The following is a 27,191-nucleotide window of genomic DNA, read 5'->3' as shown; positions in this document are numbered from 1 at the left end:
TGGGGCAGGGAAGGTTTCTGATTGGCTAGGGGGCGGGGCGGATGTTACGTGTTTACGTTTACCGGAAGAAAACACTGTAGTCCTCATTCCAGATAACAAGATGCTTGACGACACCGTTCTTAGTGCCTTTTTCGGGCTTGTTTTGCTTATATTCTTGAAGCAGCAGTACGGCAACAACCTTGTTCTGCTAATGCTTCATCTGTTGAGGAGGAGAAGAGAGGTAGAAGGTCGAAGAAGGGAAATAGAAGACTGCTCGGGACCATCTCTTGTTTTTAGAAGCTGCCATCTTGTCGCGCGCACTACATACGTCATTGCGCCAGAAGGGCAAGGAAACGAGCATGCGCAGAAAGACTGGAATTAACTTAAAGAGGAATGAGTGCATACAAGTGCGAGAGATTCTTTCATTCGGAATTAGAAACGTAATATTCCAGCCCCTTACATCGGAATTAATTTTCAGTTGCATTGGCCATTTTTATTCCGAATTAGGTGTTTACAAGATCACTTTTAATAGGAATGAACTTTCATTCCAAATAAAAAGGAAAATAAACTGTCAATGTAAACGTACTCATTAATAAGAAATGAGACGTCGAGAAAATGTCATCAAACTGTATGGTCAACGTGCAGTACGCAGTGTTGTCCAGCTCATTAGGACAGTAAATGGGCTAATCAGGTCACTTGAGACTGCAGTATGTACTTACTTCCAGGCAGATTGTGAATGAGTAGTAAAGACACTTGGACTGATTGCTACAGCTACAGATGTTGGCAAACTCACAGCTCAGCCACTAACTCTCTTCCTCAGCAGAGGGATTAGCATGCTGCCATTTTTGGCGTGTTCAGCCTTCGTCCAACAGAGCAGCTCGCCATCACTAAGTCCAGCAGCCTGTTGACAGTCCCCCATATGGTGCTGCTGGGACACAGATGGCCTCTGGTGTAATACAGGGTAAACTCACCGGGGACAGATCTGACCCGGTTTGTGTCTGTGGACATTCATCAAGATTTGTGCGTTTGCAATCTCTCGGCTAGTTTTTATTTATTTTTTATTTTTTCCCCTCTGGCTTAACCTATGTACAGTGAAGAGGGAGAACCTGTGGACTGGACCTCTTTCCCAGTTTGAAGACGGTAACTGATGAGTCTGTACAAGTACCTTAAATAATCTGATCACGTTTCAGAGCACATTGCTGCATTTGTTTGCATATTAATAAGGATAAATAACTTCTTAATTCTGTGAAATGCAGAGTGCTCTCATACTGACAGATTTAAATATCAGAAAAACCTGTCAGTGTAACACAACAACAATTCAGCATCACCACAAAGTTCATGTTGGCATATGACCATCAACAGTCAGCATCTCTAAAGTGAACATTCTAACCATTATAAAGGCAGCATTTATTGTAGAGTGCTATATTAGACTGCATTACTATTAACCAGAGGCAGGGGACTCGAGTCACAAATTAGAAAACTTGAGACTTGCTTTACTAACACTGATTATAGACTCTACTTGACTTTGACTTGGTATTCATGACTTGAGACTTGACTGACTTGTGACAAATGACTTTAAAGGACTTGACTTTTTTAATATTTGTATTTTTCTAGATGTCAAAAAGTTACTTTTTTAAAAAAGAAATATAATGACGCATATATCGCAGCAGGGGAGGACCTGTCAGCTGATATTTGTGTCCACGCTACCATAGCTCTGTCCTCCTGCCAGCAGCTTCCCAGAGGAATGCCAATATGTACAGCAGCATCATGAGCTTCACTGTGTGCTTCTATACATGTGAGTTAAGTTTTCAATAACTAATATAATATTGAACGTGCTTTGCAACCAGCGACACACTGTCAGCTGTGGGCCGTTACGCGCACACAGTCACCACTGTGAGAGCCGATGCATGCACTGCCAGCTTTATATGCTCAGGCTCTCCTTTTATTTGAACAAGGTTTTGATACTGCCATAGTGCATGACAACTGCTCCTGCCTGCTGTCCCAGCAAAAGTTCACTATCTGTGAGCGTGTGAATGTGCACTCACTGTGCAAATTCGCTCGCCATGAGATGGTTTCCTTTGTGACTATTTTTTTGGCCTTCATTCCTGCTCGGCTTGCGTTTGAGAATTTTAACAGTGCATTATTACCTCACCTGCTCTCTAACAGCAGCAGGTATGTTATGTGAGTGGAGTCTGTCACCCTGACCAGAGGGCCTGGAGCAGGAGAACAAGTATTTAAATGCTTTACTCCAGTTGAAGTAAGTATTACCACCCTGTAAGAATACTCTGCATTGAAACAACGAAAATAGAACAACAAAAGACAAATGATATGAAAACAGAAAAGTGGAAAACAGAAATTAAGGTAGGACCATGACCATTTACCGCTTATATGCATTGAACATATGAACTACAATGAAAGAATAAATAAATCCTTACCAATAACTCCTGGAGTAACAACAGATGAACCTGTAATATACAATAAATGAACACAACAATCCAAATGAGAGAATGTGTGCACAAGAGTCCATATCTCAGTCTATGAAATTTAATTCTGTCAGACCTAAAAAATAAAGTTAAAGAAATGGCTGAGTTCACCAGAGTTCAAATTTACTGTCAACCCTAACAGTCATCAGTTTGCTTCCACCAAAAACCGAATAAAGCATCAGACATGAGTCAGTCAGGAGACTGTCAGCAGAATGCTTCATGTGAGTGCTGAGTGAAGGATGAAAATGGTAAAACCTGCAGAGAGAGGAACCTGCACTGACTTTAAATGCTCTTATTGTGACAGTTACCTCACCTCAAGTTCTGTTTTTTTTTTTTTTTTGCTTTGATCTTTTACAAATCTTTCTAGTACTGTTGTCCTTATGTAATGTGAAATTGTTTTGTCTTGGGCACATTTACAGGATTTTATTATTTTCCTTTGAACACCAGGAGGCCTGAACCCTTAATTATTCCATTAAGACACTAACTCAGAATAACACAGGAGAAACTTATAAATACAAGCAGAGCAAAACTGTTAGCTGTCACTACCCAACCTTTAACCATTCTGCATTTTAAACTATGGCTTAGTTTGAAATCATTTGCTCAGTCACTATGTAGAGGACTATATAGTGACCTCATTTGCAACATGTAAAAACACTTTCGGACACTAGTCAGGTCATTTTTTTTCTGCACCGTTAATTATGTCATTGCAGTCACACAGTTAGAACATGTCATATCAATGTCAGCTGGAATAAATACAGACATGCATATTTGCGATTGAAAACAAAAAAAAAAATTATACCAAGCGTATTTTTCCAAATTAATAATATCATGACAAAGTACTGTTGTGTTGTGAGATGCACTGCTCTCCTCACATTAAACACAGGCCTATTAATATTGTTACACTGGCAGACAGACAAGAGGAGAGAGAGCAGCACTAATGTCATTTTCTGTTAAACCTTTGTTGTGTTGAAGTCATAACTAATGAATGTATAATGTTATGCATTACACCATTACAGCAAAAATCAGAGTTAGTAGTGACCCAGTTCGCTAACATTAGCTAGCATTATTAGCCCTACTCTGTACAGTAACTGTTAATTACTTAAGAAGATCAATCCCCCGATTTATTTTAATCTCTTTGGGGGCCAGCCACTACACATTAAATTGACAGTTTATTACATGGCAAAGTTGTTTGTTCCTTTGGCGCAATGCATGATGGGATATATTGCTCTGTGATTGACCATCGGTTGTGGGATACTTTGAGTCCACTCTATAGGGTGTAATAATCCCCACTCTACATTCAGACAGCACTACAAAAATGGGTAAATCACTAAATAGTGGACTACATAGCGAGTGATTTCAGACACTGTGTGTGACACTAGATAATTTAGCCAAATAAGCTATCTGAAAGGAAAGTGAGCTCAGCTGGCAGGATAAAGTGTGTTCTGTGAATAATATAGCATGTGGTGATTAGGTAAACCTAAAGTACCTTGCTCTTCCTCCTACATTAAGTCCATCTCTACATTTTCCACATGAAAACAACAGCAAACCTAATTTTCTCTGCTTTTCACAGAGCAACTCCTCCAGGCATTCTCTTGTGATGGAAAGCCAAGTAAACATACAGTAGCCTGTACATGCCCATCTGATGTCATTTACTGTGGGACAAATCAGAAAGGAAGAATATGTTGTTGTTGTTGTTTTAGGACTGTGTTGGACAATGTAGTTTTTGAGCCCTCAAAATATGTATTCAAGATCCTTGTGATGGTACATCAACTCACAATAGGTTGGATGACACCTCCGTCGTTGCTTGAGAGCGTCTGTTTCACTTGCAATGGCACTATGCAGTTTCTGGATTTGGGTAGGAACCCAGACACAAAAAGCGTGTGTGTGTGTGTGTGTGTGTGTGTGTGTGTGTGTGTGCATGCGTGCACACAAACCGATCAGAGTAAACAAAATGTGTGACGTAGGCTAGCACAACGCCACCGTAAACAGCCCAGCAGGCAACTGCAGCATGCAGCGGAGATGAGCTGTGATGATGTCTGGGAAAGAGTGTTGCCGTCTTTTTGGATTTCCTCCTCACTGTGGACTCCGAGTGTGTGTGTGTGTGTGTATGTATACATATATATATATATACACACTATGTGTGTGTGTGTGTGTGTGTGTATATATATATATATATATATATATATATATACACACACTTTGTGTATATGTATACATACAAGGAAGCATCCTTGACTTTGAGAAGCACGAAGGGAGTGACATCATGATTGACGGCCATGTGTGCCAATCAGTGTGCTCACGATCAATGACGCTGCTGGCGTTTGGTCATACAGCAGGAAGTCGATACTACAGAGATTGCCACTGAGCAGACTCTGGCTCCAAATGATGTCACCAGCGCAAGATGGCAGCAGGTGTATCCTGGATATCTTGGCTCCATTGTTGTACGGTGGGAGGAAGTGGAGACACGTCCATTTTACAGTTATGGATTTGACTGTTTTAACTACAGTGTTACAGCATCATTGCACATTGCAAATAATATGATCCAATCATGAGAGCATTATGCTCTAGACCTTCCCTTGTTTGGTGTTGACAGAGTAGTATCTTGTTGCACGAGTCACAGAAGTTGGTTGGATGTGGTAACTGGAGTTGCAAATGACATCAAAGATGTGGCCTTCTCTAGCAGATGCTTTGTTCAATGATTTATCACAGCAGGGACTCACAGATGTGGAGGGAAAGCTTTGTAGGAAGAAAAGGTTGCAACTGTAAGTGATGAATTAATCCATATTAGCTGTCGAGCTAAAATAGAGGGCACAAGCCTGCTAACAACTTAAGTGGCTGGGTTCATGCATAATGAATGGACATGAATAAGGCTAGATTGATGTTTTCTGTCCAATAAGACTCCATTCTGCAGCTGTACTTCCGCTACTTTGTTATCCTCCTAGGGCTAAGATGTGTCCTGAATAAGAGGATGTGCCTCTGAATAGAATTCCTTGACTTTAGAGAATGAGTCATGATGCAGGTTAACTGCTGATGTGTTTTAATTTGTTTTACCTCAGTGTTGGTCACCACGGATTTTTAAAGATATAGAAGTTAACAGCAAAGTGAATGTGAATCACTGTCACAACACAGTGCTGTCTGCTTAGAGCAGAATTCTCTGTCTGGTATCTTTTTTCATATGATTAATACTGTCTGCATGCATCTGTGCCTGTCACTCGTGTGTCAATCACAACTTGGTGACATGTATACAAAACCAACATCCGAGTCTGGTGACAGGAAGTGTTTGTCTAGTGTCTCTGAGTCATTTGGCTTCCTGTGTATCGGCTGTGTCAGGCACAGAACATGCGGGTGACAGCTGGGAGGCTAAATGTGTTAACAGAGGAAGTTTTGACTTTGAAGTCAGAGGACTGTTACCAGTACTTTTGCACTGTGAGTGGAGGGGACTTGTGACTTCAGTATGGTCTGCGCTGGACTGCATGCCTTCTTCTCTGTCACAGCTATTGACGTGTGCATTCTCCAACAACCTCCATCTGTGCTGGAGCTGCCTTTATACTCAGCGAAGGAAGTTTGCACTGTGGAAAAATCTATAGCAAGCAGAGCAGGGAGGCCAATGCAAGACTTTATAAACCTGTGGATTCCAGACCCCCAGGAAGTGCACTGGGATTTGAAGCCAATTTCTGTAGTGGCCAAATAGTGGAACTATGTCTGTCACGTGGTGCCGTGTGGCTCAAAAGACTTCTTCCCATAAATTTACATTGCTAAAGAGACACCTCCAACTTTGTAGATACATATGTTTGAGTGTCACTGTGTCTGTTTCAGGATTTGATGTATTCAGTCTGATAACGTGGAAAGTTTAGGATGGCTGCAAAATTAAATCATTTTATCCCATATTCCATATTGGCGGAAGTCTCTTGTACACCTTTTCCACCAATATGGAATTGTTACAGTTCTTGCACTTAATTTTGAACCCAAAATAGCAGTTTTTTCTTGGCCTGATTTGTGAACTGTGACAGAGGGCGTGTCATATTCTATAGGTAGGAAAGAGGGGATGGAGAAGGCAACAATGGAGAAGTCATGTGACAAATGGTCAAAGAGCGTGCAGTGGTCTCATTAATAGTTGGTCCATACGCTGTAATAACAGAGCAAAAGTTCACAGGTAATCAGTGTTATCTACAATTTTGCTACTATTTTTTACTTCTGTTGTTAATTGTGCAATGCCCTCCGTTAATGACACATCCTTAATTACAATGGTTCTGCTCAAAACTGGTGAAAATGGGGGCTGAACCACCAGATAACACCAAGGTTCCAGTAATCATGAAAAGAACATGTTCAAGAACAAAAGATAATTTGGTAGAAAAGGGATATAGTGCACCTGCTCTATGCGCCACAGAGTACGGAAGCAGTGGTTGGGGCTTATACTGGTACTTTTATACATGACAGTTGTACTTTTTTGGCCTCATGCACCACTGGGCATCTTTCACAGGAATGAACAGGTCCCTACCTCCTACACTGTATCCGGTTCTCTCTATAAATCCATGGTGGATTCCTTCCTAGAGATGTACTGATTTAATCCAGTGTATTGCTATTGGTACTAATAGTCAAATTATAACGGGTATAGTCCAGATGTGACCAGTACACATGAAGTGTAATTTATTTATCCATATGTCAGCAGTTGACTGTTAAGTGGTTAACCACGGAGGATATTTTTGACTAGTTAGGCGTGTCTAAAGGTTAATTTTCTTACTCTTCAATTTCGTGCACTGCGCACCACTGGTGGTCTGGTGTGAGTTAATGTCAGCTAGCGGGGCTGCTCATTTGGCGATTAATGCTTGTAACAACTACTCTTGTGGTCTCATCCCAGGTCACCCCGGTGAATAAGCAGCTCAAGTTTGAGCCACAAACCCACTTTAGCATTGATCCTTACTGTTTGCTGTTTAAGCTGTGCCTAACATGTACTGCTGCAACACTGTGCCTTCACTGAAACGGTGTTATTAAACTGCCGGGCTACTAAGAAAGACCTCTTGTATTTCTGGTCATACTGTATGTTTAGGCAAAATTGACTGAAACCGATATCCCTAATCTATATCTTTATGAAATTCTGTGTTTTCACTTCCATTTCCGTTCATTCAGTCATTTCAGGCCACCAACTCACTTTCAAGTGCCCCAGTAGTCCCTGGTACATACAGTACAGGCCAAAAGTTTGGACACACCTTCTCATTCAATGCGTTTTCTTTATTTTCATGACTATTTACATTGTAGATTCTCACTGAAGGCATCAAAACTATGAATGAACACATGTGGAGTTATGTACTTAACAAAAAAAGGTGAAATAACTGAAAACATGTTTCATATTCTAGTTTCTTCAAAATAGCCACCCTTTGCTCTGATTACTGCTTTGCACACTCTTGGCATTCTCTCCATGAGCTTCAAGAGGTAGTCACCTGAAATGGTTTTCCAACAGTCTTGAAGGAGTTCCCAGAGGTGTTTAGCACTTGTTGGCCCCTTTGCCTTCACTCTGCGGTCCAGCTTACCCCAAACCATCTCGATTGGGTTCAGGTCCGGTGACTGTGGAGGCCAGGTCATCTGCCACAGCACTCCATCACTCTCCTTCTTGGTCAAATAGCCCTTACACAGCCTGGAGGTGTGTTTGGGGTCATTGTCCTGTTGAAAAATAAATGATCGTCCAACTAAATGCAAACTGGATGGGATGGCATGTCGCTGCAGGATGCTGTGGTAGCCATGCTGGTTCAGTATGCCTTCAATTTTGAATAAATCCCCAACAGTGTCACCAGCAAAACACCCCCACACCATCACACCTCCTCCTCCATGCTTCACAGTGGGAACCAGGCATGTGGAATCCATCCGTTCACCTTTTCTGTGTCTCACAAAGACACGGCGGTTGGAACCAAAGATCTCAAATTTGGACTCATCAGACCAAAGCACAGATTTCCACTGGTCTAATGTCCATTCCTTGTGTTTCTTGGCCCAAACAAATCTCTTCTGCTTGTTGCCTCTCCTTAGCAGTGGTTTCCTAGCAGCTATTTGACCATGAAGGCCTGATTGGCGCAGTCTCCTCTTAACAGTTGTTCTAGAGATGGGTCTGCTGCTAGAACTCTGTGTGGCATTCATCTGGTCTCTGATCTGAGCTGCTGTTAACTTGCGATTTCTGAGGCTGGTGACTCGGATGAACTTATCCTCAGAAGCAGAGGTGACTCTTGGTCTTCCTTTCCTGGGTCGGTCCTCATGTGTGCCAGTTTGGTTGTAGCGCTTGATGGTTTTTGCGACTCCACTTGGGGACACATTTAAAGTTTTTGCAATTTTCCGGACTGACTGACCTTCATTTCTTAAAGTAATGATGGCCACTCGTTTTTCTTTAGTTAGCTGATTGGTTCTTGCCATAATATGAATTTTAACAGTTGTCCAATAGGGCTGTCGGCTGTGTATTAACCTGACTTCTGCACAACACAACTGATGGTCCCAACCCCATTGATAAAGCAAGAAATTCCACTAATTAACCCTGATAAGGCACACCTGTGAAGTGGAAACCATTTCAGGTGACTACCTCTTGAAGCTCATCGAGAGAATGCCAAGAGTGTGCAAAGCAGTAATCAGAGCAAAGGGTGGCTATTTTGAAGAAACTAGAATATAAAACATGTTTTCAGTTATTTCACCTTTTTTTGTTAAGTACATAACTCCACATGTGTTCATTCATAGTTTTGATGCCTTCAGTGAGAATCTACAATGTAAATAGTCATGAAAATAAAGAAAACGCATTGAATGAGAAGGTGTGTCCAAACTTTTGGCCTGTACTGTACATTTTATTCTTACCTGGTGGGAAGCCTCTAGGATTTAATACAGTATTTACACCCTGATCTCTATAATGAAATTCTTAGGCTGTGGGAAAATCTTCAAGCAGGGGACCCAGTGCAGCACTTCATTGGTAGGGGAACTCTGTGATACATCTCCTTCCAAAAGCATGACAGATTTTTTTTTTTATATGAAAGTCTTAAAGTATTTATAGACAAACTCCCGCACACTGTCTAACTTAGAGAGAAAATAAATAAATAAATTAAATGCCACATTTCAGTAGAAGACCATCACCAGACATGAAGAAGGTCTAGTACCGAAACTTCATACCCCACCCCCCCCCCCCTTACCTAGGTACCTGTTTTGAAATAGATGTGCAAAGTGTTCTTCTATTCTTTATTAAAGTATTCCCACACTGCACTGAATTTATTTCTACAGTTAGACATCTAAAAGTCAAATACGAAAAAGCCTGTCAGATAACATTCATTTGTTGTGGAGGTAGAAACTCAGTCATTTTGCATCTATGTGTCGCTCTCTGTTCCAAGCCCAGTGTGTAGAGTCGACTGAACTGCTCAAAGGCCAAGCTCCAACTAGCACAGACGTCATCACCCTATAGTGAGCGGCTGCCTCCAGTGCTGCTTGGCATATGGAGCCGGTCACAGACTGCTTCAGTCAACTAAAGGCAAGGATTACACGGGTCATGGTGTGACCCCTGCAGTGCTCTTGTTAGGCTTGTTCAAACCTTTTGGAGGCTGCCTCAGTATCTCTCCAGCTTGTTACAACTAGAAATCCAAAACGATCAATGTGATATGAGCTGGAAGCAGTTAGGACAGTACCTACACAGAGATAATAATGAGTTAAAATGTAATCAGACTAGTGTTATGGTGGTTAATGAAAAATTTGATAGAATATATTCATTAACAACCATTATTTTTCATTAAAGTGACGAGATGTAAATAAGATAAAACAGAATAAAACAAAAACTGATTACATTTTTATGTTGTTGATGAAATGAGGTGTTTAAAATATAATTTAATTTTAAAATAATTTTAAAAGTATATATTTTCATTGCCAAAAAACTGCTGCATACCCTTTTCATGTCCACACCTGTGTTGCTGGAGCCTGGGACACAGCAGGACATTAAAGTTTATTAGGACTCACAGGGCCCTATTGAAATGATCCAAAATTTCCAAAAGTGGGTTGCAGGTCCATTCTGAACGGTCTACAAGTGGCACAGGAATGTTTCAAGTTTTTATTAAACACCCAACATCACAAAAAAAATTCAACCAGATAAAGGGTGGCCCACTGGGACCAATTAGAGTGTGATATCCCCTTCCCTTTTAAAGTCACGTGTACCTTCACCTGGCACACTGCTATTTACTTGGCGGATTCTGCAAATTGGAGAAGCGAGCGGTTTTCTGCCGAGAGTAATCCAATAAGAACAATAATGCCACTGCTGCAAATATCGTGCAACATTTAGGCAGCTAAACTAGTTATAAACTTGACAGAGGAAACAGAATGAAACATTTAGCTTCTGAAATAATCAATGACATTATGCTGCTCCTCCTACATGTATGTGCACTGTGATATATTATTTCATCCAGCTGTAGCCCATCAGCACATCCCTGTGTGTAACAAGCAGAACGTACCTGTGTTATGAACCTGCCCATCTTATTGTCTGAATAATGTACCTGTTAAATAGCAGGAAAATACTGCATCATTCTGTGTGTAGATCAGGTTTTTGGTGGTCAATGAAACAGTTGATTTCTGCTACCTCAAAATAGCAATAATGTGCCTGACCACATCTCATTTTAAAATCTACACAACTATGGGTGCACAGAAGGGTGCAAATTTGTAGATTTGCTATTTACACAGTGTGGGCGCTGGCCCCTGAAAATGATATCAGTGTCCATGAGAAACTAACAGTGACAGTTGAGCAGTGTTGTGCGCCACTTCTCACCAAATGTAAGGTAGGGTCAATGTAATCCTTAAGATTATTTGGTTTTTGGCATTATTGCCTTGATTTGTTTGGAGAGGGAGGGGATACCATGCAGCAAAGGCCCGCAGGTTGGAATCAAACCTATGGCCGCTGTAGCAAGGACTAAGCCTTTGTGCATGGGATGCCTTCTCTACCTGGTGAGCCATTGGGCGCTGCGACCGATGTAATCTTACATGATTTATTTTGGATCTTGATGACATTGGGGGTGTGGTTTGGAGAGATTCAGTTTGTGGAATAAAATGCTGATGTTTGTGTTTTAGTCTTCAAAAATGACCTATATGGCTTGCATTCTTTTCAGATCTTGTTACCCATGTTATGTTCCAGCTGAATAATTGTATATTACAATAATATTTTATTTTTTTGTAAGCATTCAGAACATGTCTGAATGAAGGCCAGACACTCTTTCAGTCTGTAGCCAATTTTCTGTTGCTTTTCTTTTATATTAAATTTAGGTGTATTTTAACTTGTTTGCTGACTTTTAAATTCTGTACTTGGTCTTGAAAACTAATTAGCTCAAAGGTTTTGTCAGCTAAGTTATGGATGTAAAACATAACTAATATGTCTAGTGTTTTTGTTATCTGCAACTGCAGTACAATGTTTGTTTTTCTGAGTAAGACCAGACTTAAGATAATTGTCACAGACATAGATTACATACTGTTTATGTCTGGAGGAAAAGTTGAATGTTAAATGGTAAATGGATCTGTATTTGTATGGCGCCTTTCTTGCTTTTCTAGTCTTTCTAGTCTCACACACACATTCCCACACTGGTGGTCGAGTCAAGGTGTCACCTACTACTCAGTTTTTAACACACACACCGATGAAATGTGATGAATATGTTGAAAAAAAAACAACCAAACTAAAACTCCTTGTTCCTGGTGTGTGTAGGAGGCAGACACAGATGATAACCAGGGGACACTGGGCTTTGAGGAGTTCTGCTCCTTCTACAAGATGATGTCGACACGTAGGGACCTGTACCTCCTTATGCTCACCTACAGCAACCACAAAGACCACCTTGACACAGATGACCTGGCCCGCTTCCTGGAGACTGAGCAAAAGGTACACACTGTATTTGCATTTTAGCTTTTCATGTCACCTACGTAAGAGGCCTGCCAAGCTGCAGACCACAAGACCAACAAACAACAAAACCAGTTGTGATGCAGCAACTTGTTGCTGTGTTTCCAGTGGCGTTTTAGCCACCAATGTGGATGTGTTACAGCGACCAGTTGTTGCTTTTACACTGGGGATAGTGCCACGAAAAGTGGTAAATTTTTGACATTGTTGCATTTCCTGCTGGGATTGTGCCCTCAAAACCGGGTATTTCCTGACCATGACCAACTGGTGTTTGTGTCTAAACCTAGCTACACTTTAATCACAGTATTGTTTGCAGAAACCATGCCAACATCTCTTCTAGCAGTTGGATGTGTTAACTGGGAGGAACTTCAGTGTTACCGTGACTTTTTTTTTCCCTTATGTAAATGTGAAATCAATCTCAGACCAATGATTTCCGAAGAGACAAAGGCGTTTTAGAACGTTGCAGAGAAAAGTTGCAGTGGTGTGAACTGGCTGGTGTTAGCTCGACTCAAGCCAGCTGATGGTGTCATCTGACACTCAGCTGGTCAAATTTCCGGCTGGTTTTGTAACGTAGAGCTAGTCACCTGTCTCAACACCTAATCAGCCTGTAGTGAAGTCTGCTAGTAAAATGACTGCAGACAGCTCATTCACTTGCTACAGCAGGTGCGCCGTTCCCACCATGCCCTCTGTTTCCGTCCTCAGGGTGTGCAGGTGTCGGATGGTGGGTCGCTGCTGCTGCTCACTGTATGTGCTTATGTGCTTATGTCAGTAACACATTTTCTCACGTAATTTACATTTAAACCACGAAACAGTTAACTTCCTTTAGGAAAAAGCAGACATTATTCTCCCATGAATAGATATTTCTGTTGCCATCATCGCAGTTGACTAGTGTGGTAGTGGCCAATAAGTGGCCATTTATTGCTCAAGGCCTCAAACAGGTTCTCTCTGAATACTGAACCAATCAAATTTAATAGCTCTTCATGGGCTGCTTCAGAAACATTGGCAGAAGTGTGTGCTATTTCTGCTCTCTCATAGTTTTGTTGACTAAATACCCATAAGGCTCCTTGCTTTTAGTTTCTGTAAGGTGGGAGGTCAAAAGCTTAATTGCATAGCCATTGGGTCCCTGAAGTGGTACTTAATGTTGGGAAATAAAGACAGTCAGGGCCCTACAGGGACATAAGCATTAGTACCATCACAGCACTTGAGACTCAGTTTTAAAGGGTTTTAAAGGGTTTCTCCACACTAATGCCTGAAAAGGAAAAAAATGGCAAATGAGTGTAACAGCTAGTTTTTCTTTAAACACTCGGTGTGTGTGCTCCTGTAGCTAATTTGCATTTTGGCAGGCTGTTTTCATGTGTAGAAACAATCACTTTAAAAGCAGAAGGCTCTGTTTGGATAAGATATCATCAGCTCTGCTCAGGTGGGTCATATTTTTCTCTAATTAAAGTCAGCGTTAAGCTCTGGTGCTGAGAATGACATGGCATCCCTTCTCCTGTTATTGGGGAGTGGTAGAAGCAGTTTTGTGAAGGGATTTGTTTGAAATGATGTCAAGATGCAGCAGAGTTGTCTCTGCTGGTATCATTAACTACATACTTTGTAGATACCTGTTTCTTTTTGCCTCAAATAAGAAATAAGAGGATATGAGACAGTCCAGGTTTTGGATTTAAGTGTCCGTTAGAGTTTTCTGAGTGTCAAACTGTATTTTTCTGGAATTGATAACTGACTGAAAAGTGTTAATGGCAAACAATAGCCAGTATCTGTTCCCACACAGTCCAAACTAAAGTATGTTCCAAGTTCATTTGTAATTTTATTTTTTATTGACTATCGATTTATTTGATTTTTATAACACATGTACAGTACAACATGTTACTGAAATATATATGTATGTATGTATGTATATATATATATATGTATGTATGTATGTATGTATGTATACACATATACATATATATATATATATATTTCAGTAACATGTTGTACTGTACATGTGTTATAAAAATCAAATAAATATATATATATATATATATATATATATATAATCTTTGTTTCTCCAGATGTATGTAACTGAAATAAAAATAATTCATTCATTCATTTGTTGAAATGCAGAAAAGCTCTGTGTGTGTGTGTGTGTGTGTGTTTAAGTGTGCCAGTGTGTAGAGAGCTGGCAGCAGCCTTCTAGCTCTCTGCTGCTCAGTAAGCTTTTTGGTGCCAATCCTAAGTAACAATGGATGTGGGCTAACATCTGCTGAGTGTCTGGATTTACTCTCCACACATTCTCTCATCCAGATTATGGTGGGATGGGTAGTGTACTCCATTTAACACACTTTTAGACACTCACCCTGCTTAGCACTGTAGAAGTGGGTTGGAAAAAAACATTGTCTAAAATGGAAACAACCCTGAAAGCAAGTCTCACCAGGCTAAAGCAAAAGCTGAGTTATTTGACATTGTTTAAAGTGTCACAAACACACTGACACAGTATGAGAGTGTCCCAGCTGAGCCCCGCCCCCTCTAAATGATTAACAAAGATGGGATCCGATTGACTGATCAGGCAGCTTAAAAGAGCAGCTACCAAACAGTTTGATTCTGTAACCAGGATGAAGAGAAAAATGACACACAGGGAGCTCTCATAACGGGATTATTATCCTTTACTTTTCCTCATAGCGTCAACCTGAAGGGGATTTTCTTTACCAGCAATACATGTTTTGTTGTTTTTAGAATATATGTAGTAATGTTGTTTGACATGCATTTACTTAATTTATAGATGACCAAGGTGACCAAGGACCACTGCCTGGAGATTATCAATAAATTTGAGCCGTGCTCTGAGAACCAGAAGCAAGGAGTTTTGGGAATTGATGGTAAGTTCACTTTAATTTCAATTATTTTTCACATCATGATGTTTTGTGACCAGAGCTAAACTGACTGCTGTTCTTTTCTTGTGGATTTCTGTATTGGCTGTCTGCATATTAAGAACTCTGTTAATGTTTACTGCTATTCAAAGAATTCTCTTTTAGTTCTGACACACAGTGGGTTTTTGGTGAAAATGTTTTCCAGCAAGGTCAGAAGTCCTTGGGTCCTCGGTTTCTTTTTTTTTTTTTTATGACTATTTTTGAGGCTTTTGTCTTCATTTGACAGGATAGACTGAAGCTTAAAAGGGAGATTGAGGGAGAAGGCATTACATGCAGCAAAGGTCTGCAAGCTGGAATCAAACCCACAGCCGCGGCGGCAAGGACATTGCCTAACCACCAAGCTACTGGGCGCCGGAAGCATCCATATTGTCACAGACATGGATAACTGTTGTACATGATAACTGTGTATGGACTGTAAGAGAAACTTGACTGGATGCATACAGCTGTGGTATGCTAATTCTAGTTTTTAAGTGTCACTTAAAAGAGTACCAACTTTAATATGTAGTCCATTGAAAAGTCCAGAGTCTTTTGTTTGTATGTTAAGTACAACGAAAGATTCAGTATGTGTTCAACCAAATGGATCCACATTCACAGTGTGAATCCTCTTTCTGACTGACTGAAATAAAGCTGCTATGCAGAGTATTGGCAGTATTTTTATTTGACACAAATCCATCATTTTCATCCAACTAAATTAAAATGTTTTGAGAAATGACATGGACATAGTATGTCAAAAAAGAGAATAACATATACCTTGAAAAACATAAAAGGTGTTTTTTAGGGAGTAACTTAATGACGTTAAAAAAAAGTGGAAATATATGTGAGCTTCTACAAGAGGAAATCTGAGGACAGGATACTTGAAGAGTCAAAGCAGTGGTAAACCCCATTGCCACTGGAACGTATTCTAAACATGCAAGCTCTTTCAGAATGGATTTAAGAATAAAATCAAAAAGAAAAGTTGTAATAATGAATGTTTCTTGTAGGTATTACAAATTACATGCGCAGCCCAGCTGGGGACATCTTCAACCCAGAACACTACAACGTGAACCAGGACATGAACCAGTCGCTGTGCAGCTACTTCATCGCCTCCTCACACAACACCTACCTGATGGGTGACCAGCTCATGTCACAGTCCAGGGTGGACATGTATGCCTGGGTGCTGCAGGCCGGCTGTCGCTGTGTAGAAGGTCAGTGTGGACATGTAAAATTTATACTGATGTAGACATATATATATATATATATATGTATATATATATATATATATATATATATATATATATATATATATATATATATATATATATATATATATATATATATATATATACACTAACTGTGCAAGCACAGTTTAACAAGGAGAAAACAAATGTCAGTTTGTATGCCCTAGTGCCAGCAATAGCCATGGCCAGAATTTTCAGGTCATCTGCCCTTCGGTCCCATTCTTGTGAATGCAATATCTCAAGAGCACCTTCAGGGAATTTCTGGAGATGCAGCACAAACATCCACTTGAACTCAACCTTGAACTGATTAGATATTGGTGGTCAAAGGTCAATGTGACCATGCATCAGTCTCATTCTTGTGAACGCGATATCTCACCAACACCTTAAGAGAATTTCTTCAAATTTGGCACAAATGGCCACTTGGACTGAAGAATAAACTGATAAGAATTTGTTGGTTGAAGGTAATACTCAATTTAAGTACAAAGGTACCTATGAACTGTATTTAAATACAGTAGTTGAGTAGATGCAGTCAATTACTTTCAACCACTAATTTAGGGTTTATATCAGAAATATGTTTGTTGTTAATTTTACTGGAGATATTAAAGATTTCACGCAAATACAATCAAAGCAAAAAATAACATTTTGTGGGTTTTAACATAATTGTTTTAATATTTTATTATAACATTATTATATTATTTCTGTTTTACAAAAGACTGATGACATTGCGTCATATGTAAGATAATATTAAAAATGAATGTTTACACTCAGGTGGTCAATCAAAACCAACCATCAGAGTCCATCATTATACTGTAGTTTTTAAAAAATTATATAAAAAGGCCTTGAAGGAATTTCCAAATGTCAAGGTCACTCACTGTGGCCTTACATCTTGAGGAAATTTCTTCAGAACTGCCACAAATGTCCACTTGGACTCAGCAATAAAGTTATTAGAATTTGGTGGTCGAAGGTCAAAGGTCACTGTGACCTCACAAAACTAACTTTTTCTATAAATCAAGAATTCATACACAAATTATGAGAAAACCTTTAAAAAAAAGTCTATTTGTCTAATTGGAAATAATTATGAAGTGATGACATTTTATTTTCAAAAGGTCAAAGGTCAACTTCACTGTGACATCATAATGTTCTGCATAAAACACTATTCTGGCCATTATTCAACGTCATATCTTAGGAACAGAAGGGGAGACATTTGGTCAGATACTGAATTGATGACTCTAACTTTTGGTGCCCTCCTTGAAACTTTGCTGACTGTATAGATCTTCTGTGCTGGCGGGGGGGATGCATGTGATGCATCCATGTTTTCACAGACATGGATGTAAACTGTAAGAGAAAGCTGACTGGTGGGCGAAGGCATATAACCGCGGGTTGGTAACTCTATTTTTGGATTAAAGCTGCAGTATTCATTCATATGCACGTAGCTCACTGTTAATAAGGATTAAGTGTTGGGCAAGAAATTTTACCTGATAAGGCAAATAATCAACTTTGCCTCTGCATTAGAGACGGAGTTCAGGAGCATTTTATTAAATCTCGTTCTGAATCCTCTTATTGAAGCCAAATTCTTTCAAATCCCCTATCAAATCTTTTTATAATAGGTAGTTGTTTTGGTAGTGCATGAAGATGTCTTAATTTGAAAAAAAAAAAAAAAAAAAAAAATTACTGTTCCTGTTTCACTCATAGCCTTTTTACATTGTTACTTTTGGCCGTGCCAAGCAAAGTCATGCTGCACCGATTTGTGTTTCCATTGTCAGCTTAGACTGAGATGGACCTTCTCCGGAGTAGGTCCAAAAGCTGGGCCGTCTGCCCTCAAGCGCGTAGCAGTGATGTGTTGCAGACCGCCACCAACCCCTGATGACCCCCTACTCCCCCCAAAACAAGCGTGTGTGTTGTGAGACTACAGGAGAGCAGAGAGAAAGGTGTTTTTTAAGTCTCTGTGTGTTCGGCTCTCAGTACTTTGTAGCTTCTAACTGAATCTCTGTTGTTTGGAGTTTAATTTCTCTCCAACATCCAGTTTTTACTTAAGAAATCTGCTTTATTTTACTGTTTCCTGTTAGCTGTCAGATGGATTAGAAGTTGTGTGAAGTTGCTGCTCGAAAACTCAACATTTCCTTATTTTGGTGCTTCACAATAAAAGCTTATACATAACAAATTAACTGGGGACTTTTATCGTGATAAATCTATCCAAGTGTTTTTCACTGAATTAGCAGGACTTTGTTAGCGACTTTTCTTCAATATAGCCAAGTGGGAGGAAAGTGAAAGCAGAAACAGCCATAGTGAGATGTTGAAGAGCTGCAGACAACTGGCTCTTACTGCTCTGCAAACAGCTCACCTCCAACAGGTAAACTTCTTTTACCTGCCCTGCTGTGGAAAAACACATGCAGCAAAAATAACAGGAGACTTAAGCCGTGGATCAGCCTGCTGCGTCATCACTCAAGACCAGCCATCCTCAGTTTTAGACACACCTTGAAGCAGGTAGCCCTGTTGTAATGGAAATGCAAATCCTTGCCGCAATGGGCTGATGGCCCAAATCAAGCCAAGCTAAGCCAGCTCATAACTGTCAAAAAACAGGTCTAAGTATCATACTGTACCTGAACCATGGAGATTCTACTGTGCCAAAGGAAAACAACACCACATCCACATGATAGTATGAGAGATAATCTCTAAAAAAAAAAAAAAAAAAGTGTTTCCTTCTCCTCTTATTGCTTCTGATGGCGTTGCTAGAATCCACTGTGTCTAAACAAAAACAAACAATCAGAGCCGAGGCATCAGCTGTCAGTCATGTTACTCACTTCTAGTGAACTGCTGTCAAACTGTCAATCTAGGCAGTGCTCATCAATTATGAATCAAGATTTTGTTACTGCATTGCTTATTGTCACCTCAGATGCATTCAGAAACATATTTTAGTTACTGTTTAGCTGTAAAATGAGAACATTTGCTCCGGTTGGTTGGTGGTGCTTTGTTTGGGCTTGACTGTTTTGAACATAAACTGGTCCCTGTAGTTTTTTAACAAACGTTACCCATACAGGAGGAAATGTTGCATTTGTTGGGGGACTATTTTCAGTTTTGGTTGAATCCACATTTGGTGCTCAAGGGAGTAGTGGGATGGAGTCATAGTAAACTACAGCATGTGTGTTTATGGTAATGAAGGAACATGTGACCCAGTGGTTCACTGATGTGCATTAGATAACAATGTAGCTCTATGGCACAGAGGAAGAAGATATATCAGGCTGTAGATATACAAACACAGCGAATACTTGTTTTGCATACATTCTTTGTTGATTTGGGTCTAAACATGGGATTAGTTATAGTTATAACAATGACTCTTTAAACTGAAACCCATAGTGGTTTGAATTTTTAGTAAGCTTCCTAATGACAGTCTCTTCTTTTTCTGTCCTGTCCACAGTGGACTGTTGGGATGGTCAGGACGGTGAGCCCATCGTCCACCATGGCTACACCCTGACCTCCAAAATCCTCTTCAAAGATGTCATCGAGACCATCAACAAGTACGCCTTCGTCAAGAATGAGTACGTTCATACACACACACACACACACGCACACACACACACACACACACACACACACACACACACACTCTCTCTCACTGTTAATATTTTCTCACCCTTCCAGTTATTTTTTTCACAGGCTCACACATTTAGTCAGTCAGCCAGAACACTCTAATAGATCACTTTATGTTTTATCGTCTTTCCATCGATGGCAACCGACAAGCCATAAAGCATGTGTGTGTAAGGCGTTAATAGGAATGAAAATAACCCCAGCGGTATAAGGATATGCATGGTGTCAGTACACATCACAGCATGCATTGCATCACGCAGTTGTGAAAGCTTTCCCTAATAGGTTGGTATATGTTGGTGTTAAGTCACTGCTTGGTGATGGCCTGTGAGGTGATGAGTAAATGTTTATCCAGAATAAACACATATAAGCAGTGACAGGATTTATCTAACAGTGTATCTGAATGTAGTGCGTTTGTATGAAGACTGAGAATTTATTGGCACTCACAGTGAAAGCTACATGGTTGTGCATTTGGTCATATAATAAGCTTATAATATTTAATAGACTGTCTGTCTCATTAATTTACAGTTAATTTTCTTAAGCCTCCATGCCAGCTATAGCCGTGGCCAGAGGCATGCAATTTTCAGGTTGTCTGTGCGACTGTGTAAGAGAAACTTGACTGGTGCACAGAGGCATACAACTGTGGGGTGGTAATTCTAGTTTTTACATGTCTGCGTTGTCGAAGCTGTCTTAAAACAGCAATGACGCCCAGGTTGGCAAAACTGATCGGCACTGCAGTCTTGCGCTGGAAGAGACCCCCCCACGCCTCTTGTGGAGCTGACAGTTAACAACTCTGTGCTAACGTTTCGGCAGGCACTAAAATGAAAATGATTGGCTCTCACATGGTGGTCCCTTGCATTGCATCAGATGTCATTTGCATAAACTTGAGCTGTTTTTCAGTAGGCAGCACCGGGCTGCAATGCCATGTCCCATTGAGGGTAAATAGCAGCCTATAAGTGTCCCATTTTTAAGTCGATATGTATGACTGGGGTGTAACACATCACTCCAACATCTCTCATAGATGATAAACTGGGTTCTTAAAACCAGTCAGTGAGCTCTCATGTCCTGTATGAAAGCTACACTCCATATGTTTGTTGACTTATCTACTGTCTATGTTTTTAGATTTATTTGTCACCCATCAGCCCAGACCATACACAGTACATCCTCATAAACCACAATAAAATCCTCCTCACACCTGTGCAGATACAAACATAACACCAAGAAAAAAAGAAAAGCATACACACAGACCCCTTTCTCCTCCTGCTCCTCCTCACAGAATCTGCATCACAAGGTGATAATCTCATCGACATGCACAGAGTCTGGAGGATGCAGAGGAAATCTCTATTTTTAGATCCTGTCTCCTCAAGTAAAATGAGGGAGAAACACTCGCTTTGTGTGCATGTTCACCCTCGCTGTGTGTTTTTGAAAACATAATTGTGGACACTATATTCCACGGATAATTCATTAAAATGGAACAGGGTGAAAGGCTGCATTCAACATCAAAGAGCGATCAGATTTTCCAGGGCGATGTATAAAAGCAGGCTCTGCAGAGGGCTGACAGGGACAAAACTGGGACAAGAAGCCTCTATCTGACTTGTGGCTGTTACACACCGAGGGCATTTTTGTGTGTGTGATTAAAGGCAGATTTTAAAGGCTGATTTTAAACCAGCGTTGTATTATAACAATGTGGGCGGTATGTGTAAATGAACTGTGGTAAGCTTCCCTCATTCTTACCAACTCCCAGATTTCCCTGCTCATCTCAATTATAAGCGTAATCGGGTAGAATTTCACTGGCTCTAGGGCTGTTGCTCGAACTACAGATTGCACTTGCCCATTTTTGTATACCCACCACCACAGATGGACACAAAGAGTATAGAAGAGAACTGACAGAGAAAGTGCCTACCCTATTTTTCTCTCAAACATAGAATAACCTCTGATCAGATGGTCAAACTAGGCAGCAATGATCAAGTATAAACCGAGATTCTGTTATTATGTTTCCTATTTCTCATCTGAAATCTCTTCAGACGCATATTGTAGTGCATTGCTATTGCACTGCAACATCTGACATGGTTTAAACAAAATTTAAAAAAAAAGTGTGCAACCAAATCATGTACTGGTACAGCCAACTGAGCTATCAGTGGAAAAGTTAGTCTGAAGCTGTGCTCTTGTCCTCGCTGACCTTTCAGCCCTGTAACTCCAATCTGTTGTGTGATCATCCCCCAGATACCCAGTCATCCTCTCCCTAGAGAACCACTGCAGTGTTCCTCAGCAAAAGAAAATGGCCCAGTACCTGATTGAGATCCTGGGGGACAAACTGGACCTGTCCAACATCAAAGCCGATGAGTCAGGTCTGCTGCCGTCACCAGAAATGCTCAAAGGCAAGATCCTCGTCAAGGTAAAGTCAGAGCCCAGTTTGAATGTTTAAATGTTAAAAAGTGACTTACTCTCCTTGGTGAGGGGAGTCTGTCCTCAAGTGATTATTTCAGCTCACCATTTTATTATCTGGAGTTTGAACCTCACAGAGCAGACTTCAAAGACAGAAGATAGTGGGCTGATTGAATTGATGTGGTTAGAGAGGGTTTGAATATGACATGTTTGGGAGAAGAGAATGAAAAAAACAAAAACTTGACTTGTAGGAAGGGATATAAAGCTTAAGATGTTTATGGACTGTGTTTAGTAACTGCAGGCTGGCTTACTGGTCTGTGTTATGATAGAAAAACAATATCCTGAGTCCAGCTAACCACAGATAATGATGATTGCAGCAGGTTAGGGGCAGACTTGATTGAGGGCTTCACTTCACAGCTCAGAGGAGCTCTGAGGTGATAAAAATTTTGCTGCGCTCATGTCATCCTCAGTTGATACAGCACATTTACATCAGGCTTTGTGAGCTGTGGCAGGTGCTCAGGTTGCTCTGGGTTGTGTTTCCCTATTCAAAAAAAGTGGTGGTGTGCAACAAAGCACCCTGATTGGAATATAATCCGGGACAATTTCTATTTATTTATTAGCTCATTTTGCACTGTCAAGGACTGCACTGAAATTTCGTTGTACCTGTTACAATGACAAGATATTCTATTCTATTCTATTCTATTCTATTCTATTCTATTCATTAGGCCGCCAGGATGCACGTGATTCTTCAGTTTTTTGATCTAGTTTAATATTTTCAACATGATTGGGATTCCACCACTACTAATATGAAATCACTTGGTCTCAGTGTAGTTGTAGTGGTCATACATAACATATTGTCAAGTTTCCCTTCATTTCCCACCAAATGTTTGTAATGTAAACCATTAAAGCACAGTTAGTTTGACTCACAGCTTTAACCAACATTGATGAGCAGCAGCGGGCCTCTGTTAGCAGGGGAAGGGAACTGTGTTGAGGTTAATGAGGTTTTATTGATGCCAGATGCTTTCACTAAAGAGAGGGCACCCTGCCAATACTCGGCACAGTAAGGACTGCTCTGCCAGCTGTTACACCAGCACTACTACCTGTAAGTTACATAGTCCAGTCTGATTTGTCTCACCTATCATCAACTGATAGTGGAAGTGTGTTTTATTTTTTTAGTTGTTTTTGCTCATTGATCCTAGGGCTGGGCGATATAATAACCATCTACGATATATGGTTTTATTTTCACTCACTCACTCACTCACAAATTCTCCAGCAACACTACGAGAGACACAGTGCTGCTACTCTGTTTAATCTCTCTGTTAATTAATCAACAGTGTGACATCGGTTGCATGTGCTACAGTAAATCACCCTGCTGGATGAATGAAATTAGCGCAGTAGCACACATGCAATCCAGTGCTGCGCTGCGTGTGTGGGAGACAGAGCTGCCTGATTGTGTCAGGTGACTGTTTGTTTGCTGGATTATGTGTGAGATTGATCACAGCGCATCGCCATTTTTCTCAGTAGTTGTTTGGGTTTAGTGTCAGTGCTTCATTTCATTCTGCATTTCTATTGGTTGGTCAGTAGACGTAGGTCCCAACAGCAGGCACACAGTGAGATGGTCATCCCAAATTTCCGACACTGTCAGAATTTTATCCCAGGCTGTCTTTGATCGCGAAACCGTGACAATGGCTGTCCTTGAACCTCTCTCGCTGTGCAACGTAGGACCACAGTTTTAGAGCCACAACTAAAGATATAGTAACATTTCTTTGATGATGGTCATCTTTCGTTTGGGACAGCCCAATGTTGCACAGTGTATACTGGCCAAATTGATCCTTTTATATTCATGTTATAGTTTTGTGTCCTGTGTTGCAAAGCTTCAACCTCTGTAGCTCCAGTGCTATGTGCTAAAACGTTAACATACAGTGCTGATATTTATTTTACATCATTTTTCATTCACATGTTGTGCAGCTGTATATTTTCAAACAGGGGAATAAAATCCCTGTCTTTTTTTATTTTGATGACAGTCTGTTTTTATTATTAAGTGCTTGTGACATTTCAAATGTGGCTTTGACTTGCAACTGAACATGTAGCTCATTTTGTAGAAACTACCAAATATAAATAGCGCAATGCCATTCAGCCTTAAAATACCATGATGTGAATTTTTGTCCATATTGCCTAGCCCTAATTTATCCATATTCTCATATGTGACATTAGTTTTCATTTCCACATTTCCACGCCAGACAAAAGAGCTCAAACACCCAATGGAACAATTTGTGTTTTTCGACTTGGCAATAAGAACAAATTTTATAATAAGATGTGTTCCATTCAGCGCTGTTTGTTGTGTGTCAGGGGTGCGTCTGTAGATGTTTGTGTGTAGGGGCGGCAGCGGCTCTGTCCACAGCACTGAAAGGGAGCAGAGAAGATCAATATACAGACAAACACACAGACAGAGAGAAAACAGTACTTTGTTCTGTTCCTACATGCTGTCAGTGGTTGTGAACTTTTGACTTTCTCTTAGAGATAGAAAGAGAGAGAGATGTAAGCTGCAAACAGCTGATTTTTACTTGTTTAAAAAGCTTTAAATAACCTTGCCGCTCCATACATCAGAGATTTTCTGTCATTTTATGTTTTAATCAGAACACAAAGGTCCTCCACCGCTTTACTTCTTAGTGTTTCTCCTGTCCCACATAAGTACTAGTGAGAACGCTTTCTGTTTTTATGTGCCTAAACTGTGGAATTCACTGCCTCTGTTTATCAGAATTGCAAGCTGTCTCTGAATTTTGGAAAGTAAATTAAAGTTCTGAGTTTTTAATCTAGCTTTTAATTTGGAGTAATAATAGAGTCTTAATTGGGCTGCATGTTTGTATGAAAGGTGCTATATAAATAAAATTGAGTTGAGTTGAGATTCTTGCACCTCCCCCTGCTGATTTTGACATACAACCTCTCTGTCAAGTTCAGAAAATATTTAGCACTCTGCAAGTGCCACCTAAGTGCTCTAATTAATAAATACCAATATAAGTAATATATCATGATTTACTGGGGAAAACTAAGCAATTTTATGAAAAATCAGACACTCAGCACCCTGGTATAGCCTGAATGGAATGAACCTTTTTTGTCACCACATTATCCTGCAACGGGGACGATTCCACTGTGAGACTGGCAGTTGAATCAGACTTTGCATTGATTGTGGAATATCCGACTATCCGGGGTCACCCCAGTGCACACTAAGCAAAGTGTCAGTGGTGGCACCAATATGTTAGCACTGTGAGGAACGCTGATATACAGCTGTCCCACTGACCTGCAGCACTCAGCCTATACATCCTCACTGTGGGTACCGGGGTTAGACAGCGTCAGCCATACAGTGTTGCTGCAGGCCACCACTTACCATGGGACACTATTTATATAGTCTATGCTCTTACCCCGTGAGGCCTGTAAATGACAATAATAGAGAGTGCAACAGGTCCTGTAAAAGGACATGGTTCACATGTGGCTTTATTACATTCTAAATCCTCTGCAGGGCTTTAGCACTCTGCTCTTTAGGAGGCCTTGGTAGCCAAAGATAATGTCAAAGAGAACCATAAAAAGAAAGGGATTCTAGGCTTCAACAGCTCTTAACAGTGATTGGGTTAAAAACATTTCCTTGATATATAAATCAGACACTTTGATATGCTGTTAACAGGATACATTGCTTGACAATGTTTTGACAATGTCACATCACAGAAACAAAGCAATGTCTAACCAGTCATGTGGCAGCCCTTTAGGAAAACACAGCTCACACATCAAAATAGGCAGAGTGGGGTCTGTGGCTACACACACCATAAGCTGATGTTCACTATCTAAAGCCAGATAGGCAAGACAGGTGCTCCCTCCATCACAGCATACAAAACAACCAAGCAGCCGTGCAGTGAAGGGTAATTATGAACGTTTAAATGTGGTACAGGTGACAGCAAACTGACTCTGTAATATTGGTTACATAGAAATATCTAGTTAATGTTTTATAGCAGTAGCTGACATTAGTCACCCTAAGGTTCTGGTCATAGCTGACCAAGTTGCTATAGCTGCAGAATCTCTGTGACTATGTGGTCCAGATCTTTTTTTCTTTCTTTTTCTGATTGTTTGTTTGCTGTCATGGGACACAAATCATATTTTTTACTAGAGTACTGTAGACACAGGAATCCAATGTTTTCCAATCAGATCTGGACCAATTTTATATTTGGTACTAAATCCAATACATACCTGATCAATGGCCGTGTGACCACTGTGAGAACAGTCATATCAGAATTCATGTGTGTTTTTCCCATACACCCTTGGTTTTTCTACATCAATCATCACACAGTGTGGCAGCAGTCTGTTGAAACCAAGGCCCCATCAACAGCACCAGGCTTTGAAGCCAATTTGACATCATGGCCAGACTGTGGAATAATAACTTCCATGGTCATCATGTGATGCCATTGGGCTCAAAAAGACTTTGTAAATCAGTGGATACATTTTTTTAATCGTCACAACTTCCGCGAAATTACTCATTTCACTATTGAGACTTAATTTGGTGTGATAATATTTCAAAAGTATAGAAGAGCTTGGCACCTTGGCCGGCAAAATCTCTGGTGTGCTTGCTCTGTGGGCCCAATAATATTGGAAGATCTGGGTATTTTTATACTAGGGAAGTCAAACTTCACTACATCCGTGGTTGAAATTACAGAAGGCTGCCACAGGTGTATTACTGCTGCAGTGGGCTGCTCCGGTCGCCAGCCATTAAAGCCTGCTT

At 40.4% G+C, this 27,191-nt stretch overlaps 1 protein-coding gene across 1 annotated transcript in view; it reads left to right on the top strand.

Moving 5' to 3' along the window:
* plch2a (phospholipase C, eta 2a) overlaps nt 1–27,191 on the top strand; it is a 390,371-nt gene that overhangs the window by 317,313 nt on the left and 45,867 nt on the right. The window contains exons 6-10 of the mRNA XM_078170322.1: nt 12,151–12,321; nt 15,098–15,191; nt 16,223–16,426; nt 19,875–19,995; nt 22,265–22,436. Coding sequence (XP_078026448.1) covers nt 12,151–12,321; nt 15,098–15,191; nt 16,223–16,426; nt 19,875–19,995; nt 22,265–22,436 — 762 coding nt within the window. The remainder of the gene's footprint in view (nt 1–12,150; nt 12,322–15,097; nt 15,192–16,222; nt 16,427–19,874; nt 19,996–22,264; nt 22,437–27,191) is intronic.

This window comes from Epinephelus lanceolatus, chromosome 8 (assembly GCF_041903045.1).
Source record: "Epinephelus lanceolatus isolate andai-2023 chromosome 8, ASM4190304v1, whole genome shotgun sequence".
Taxonomy (NCBI): Eukaryota; Metazoa; Chordata; class Actinopteri; order Perciformes; family Serranidae; genus Epinephelus; species Epinephelus lanceolatus.
The sequence above is the reverse complement of the archived record's forward strand: the minus strand, read 5'-3'. Positions and strand labels throughout refer to the sequence as shown.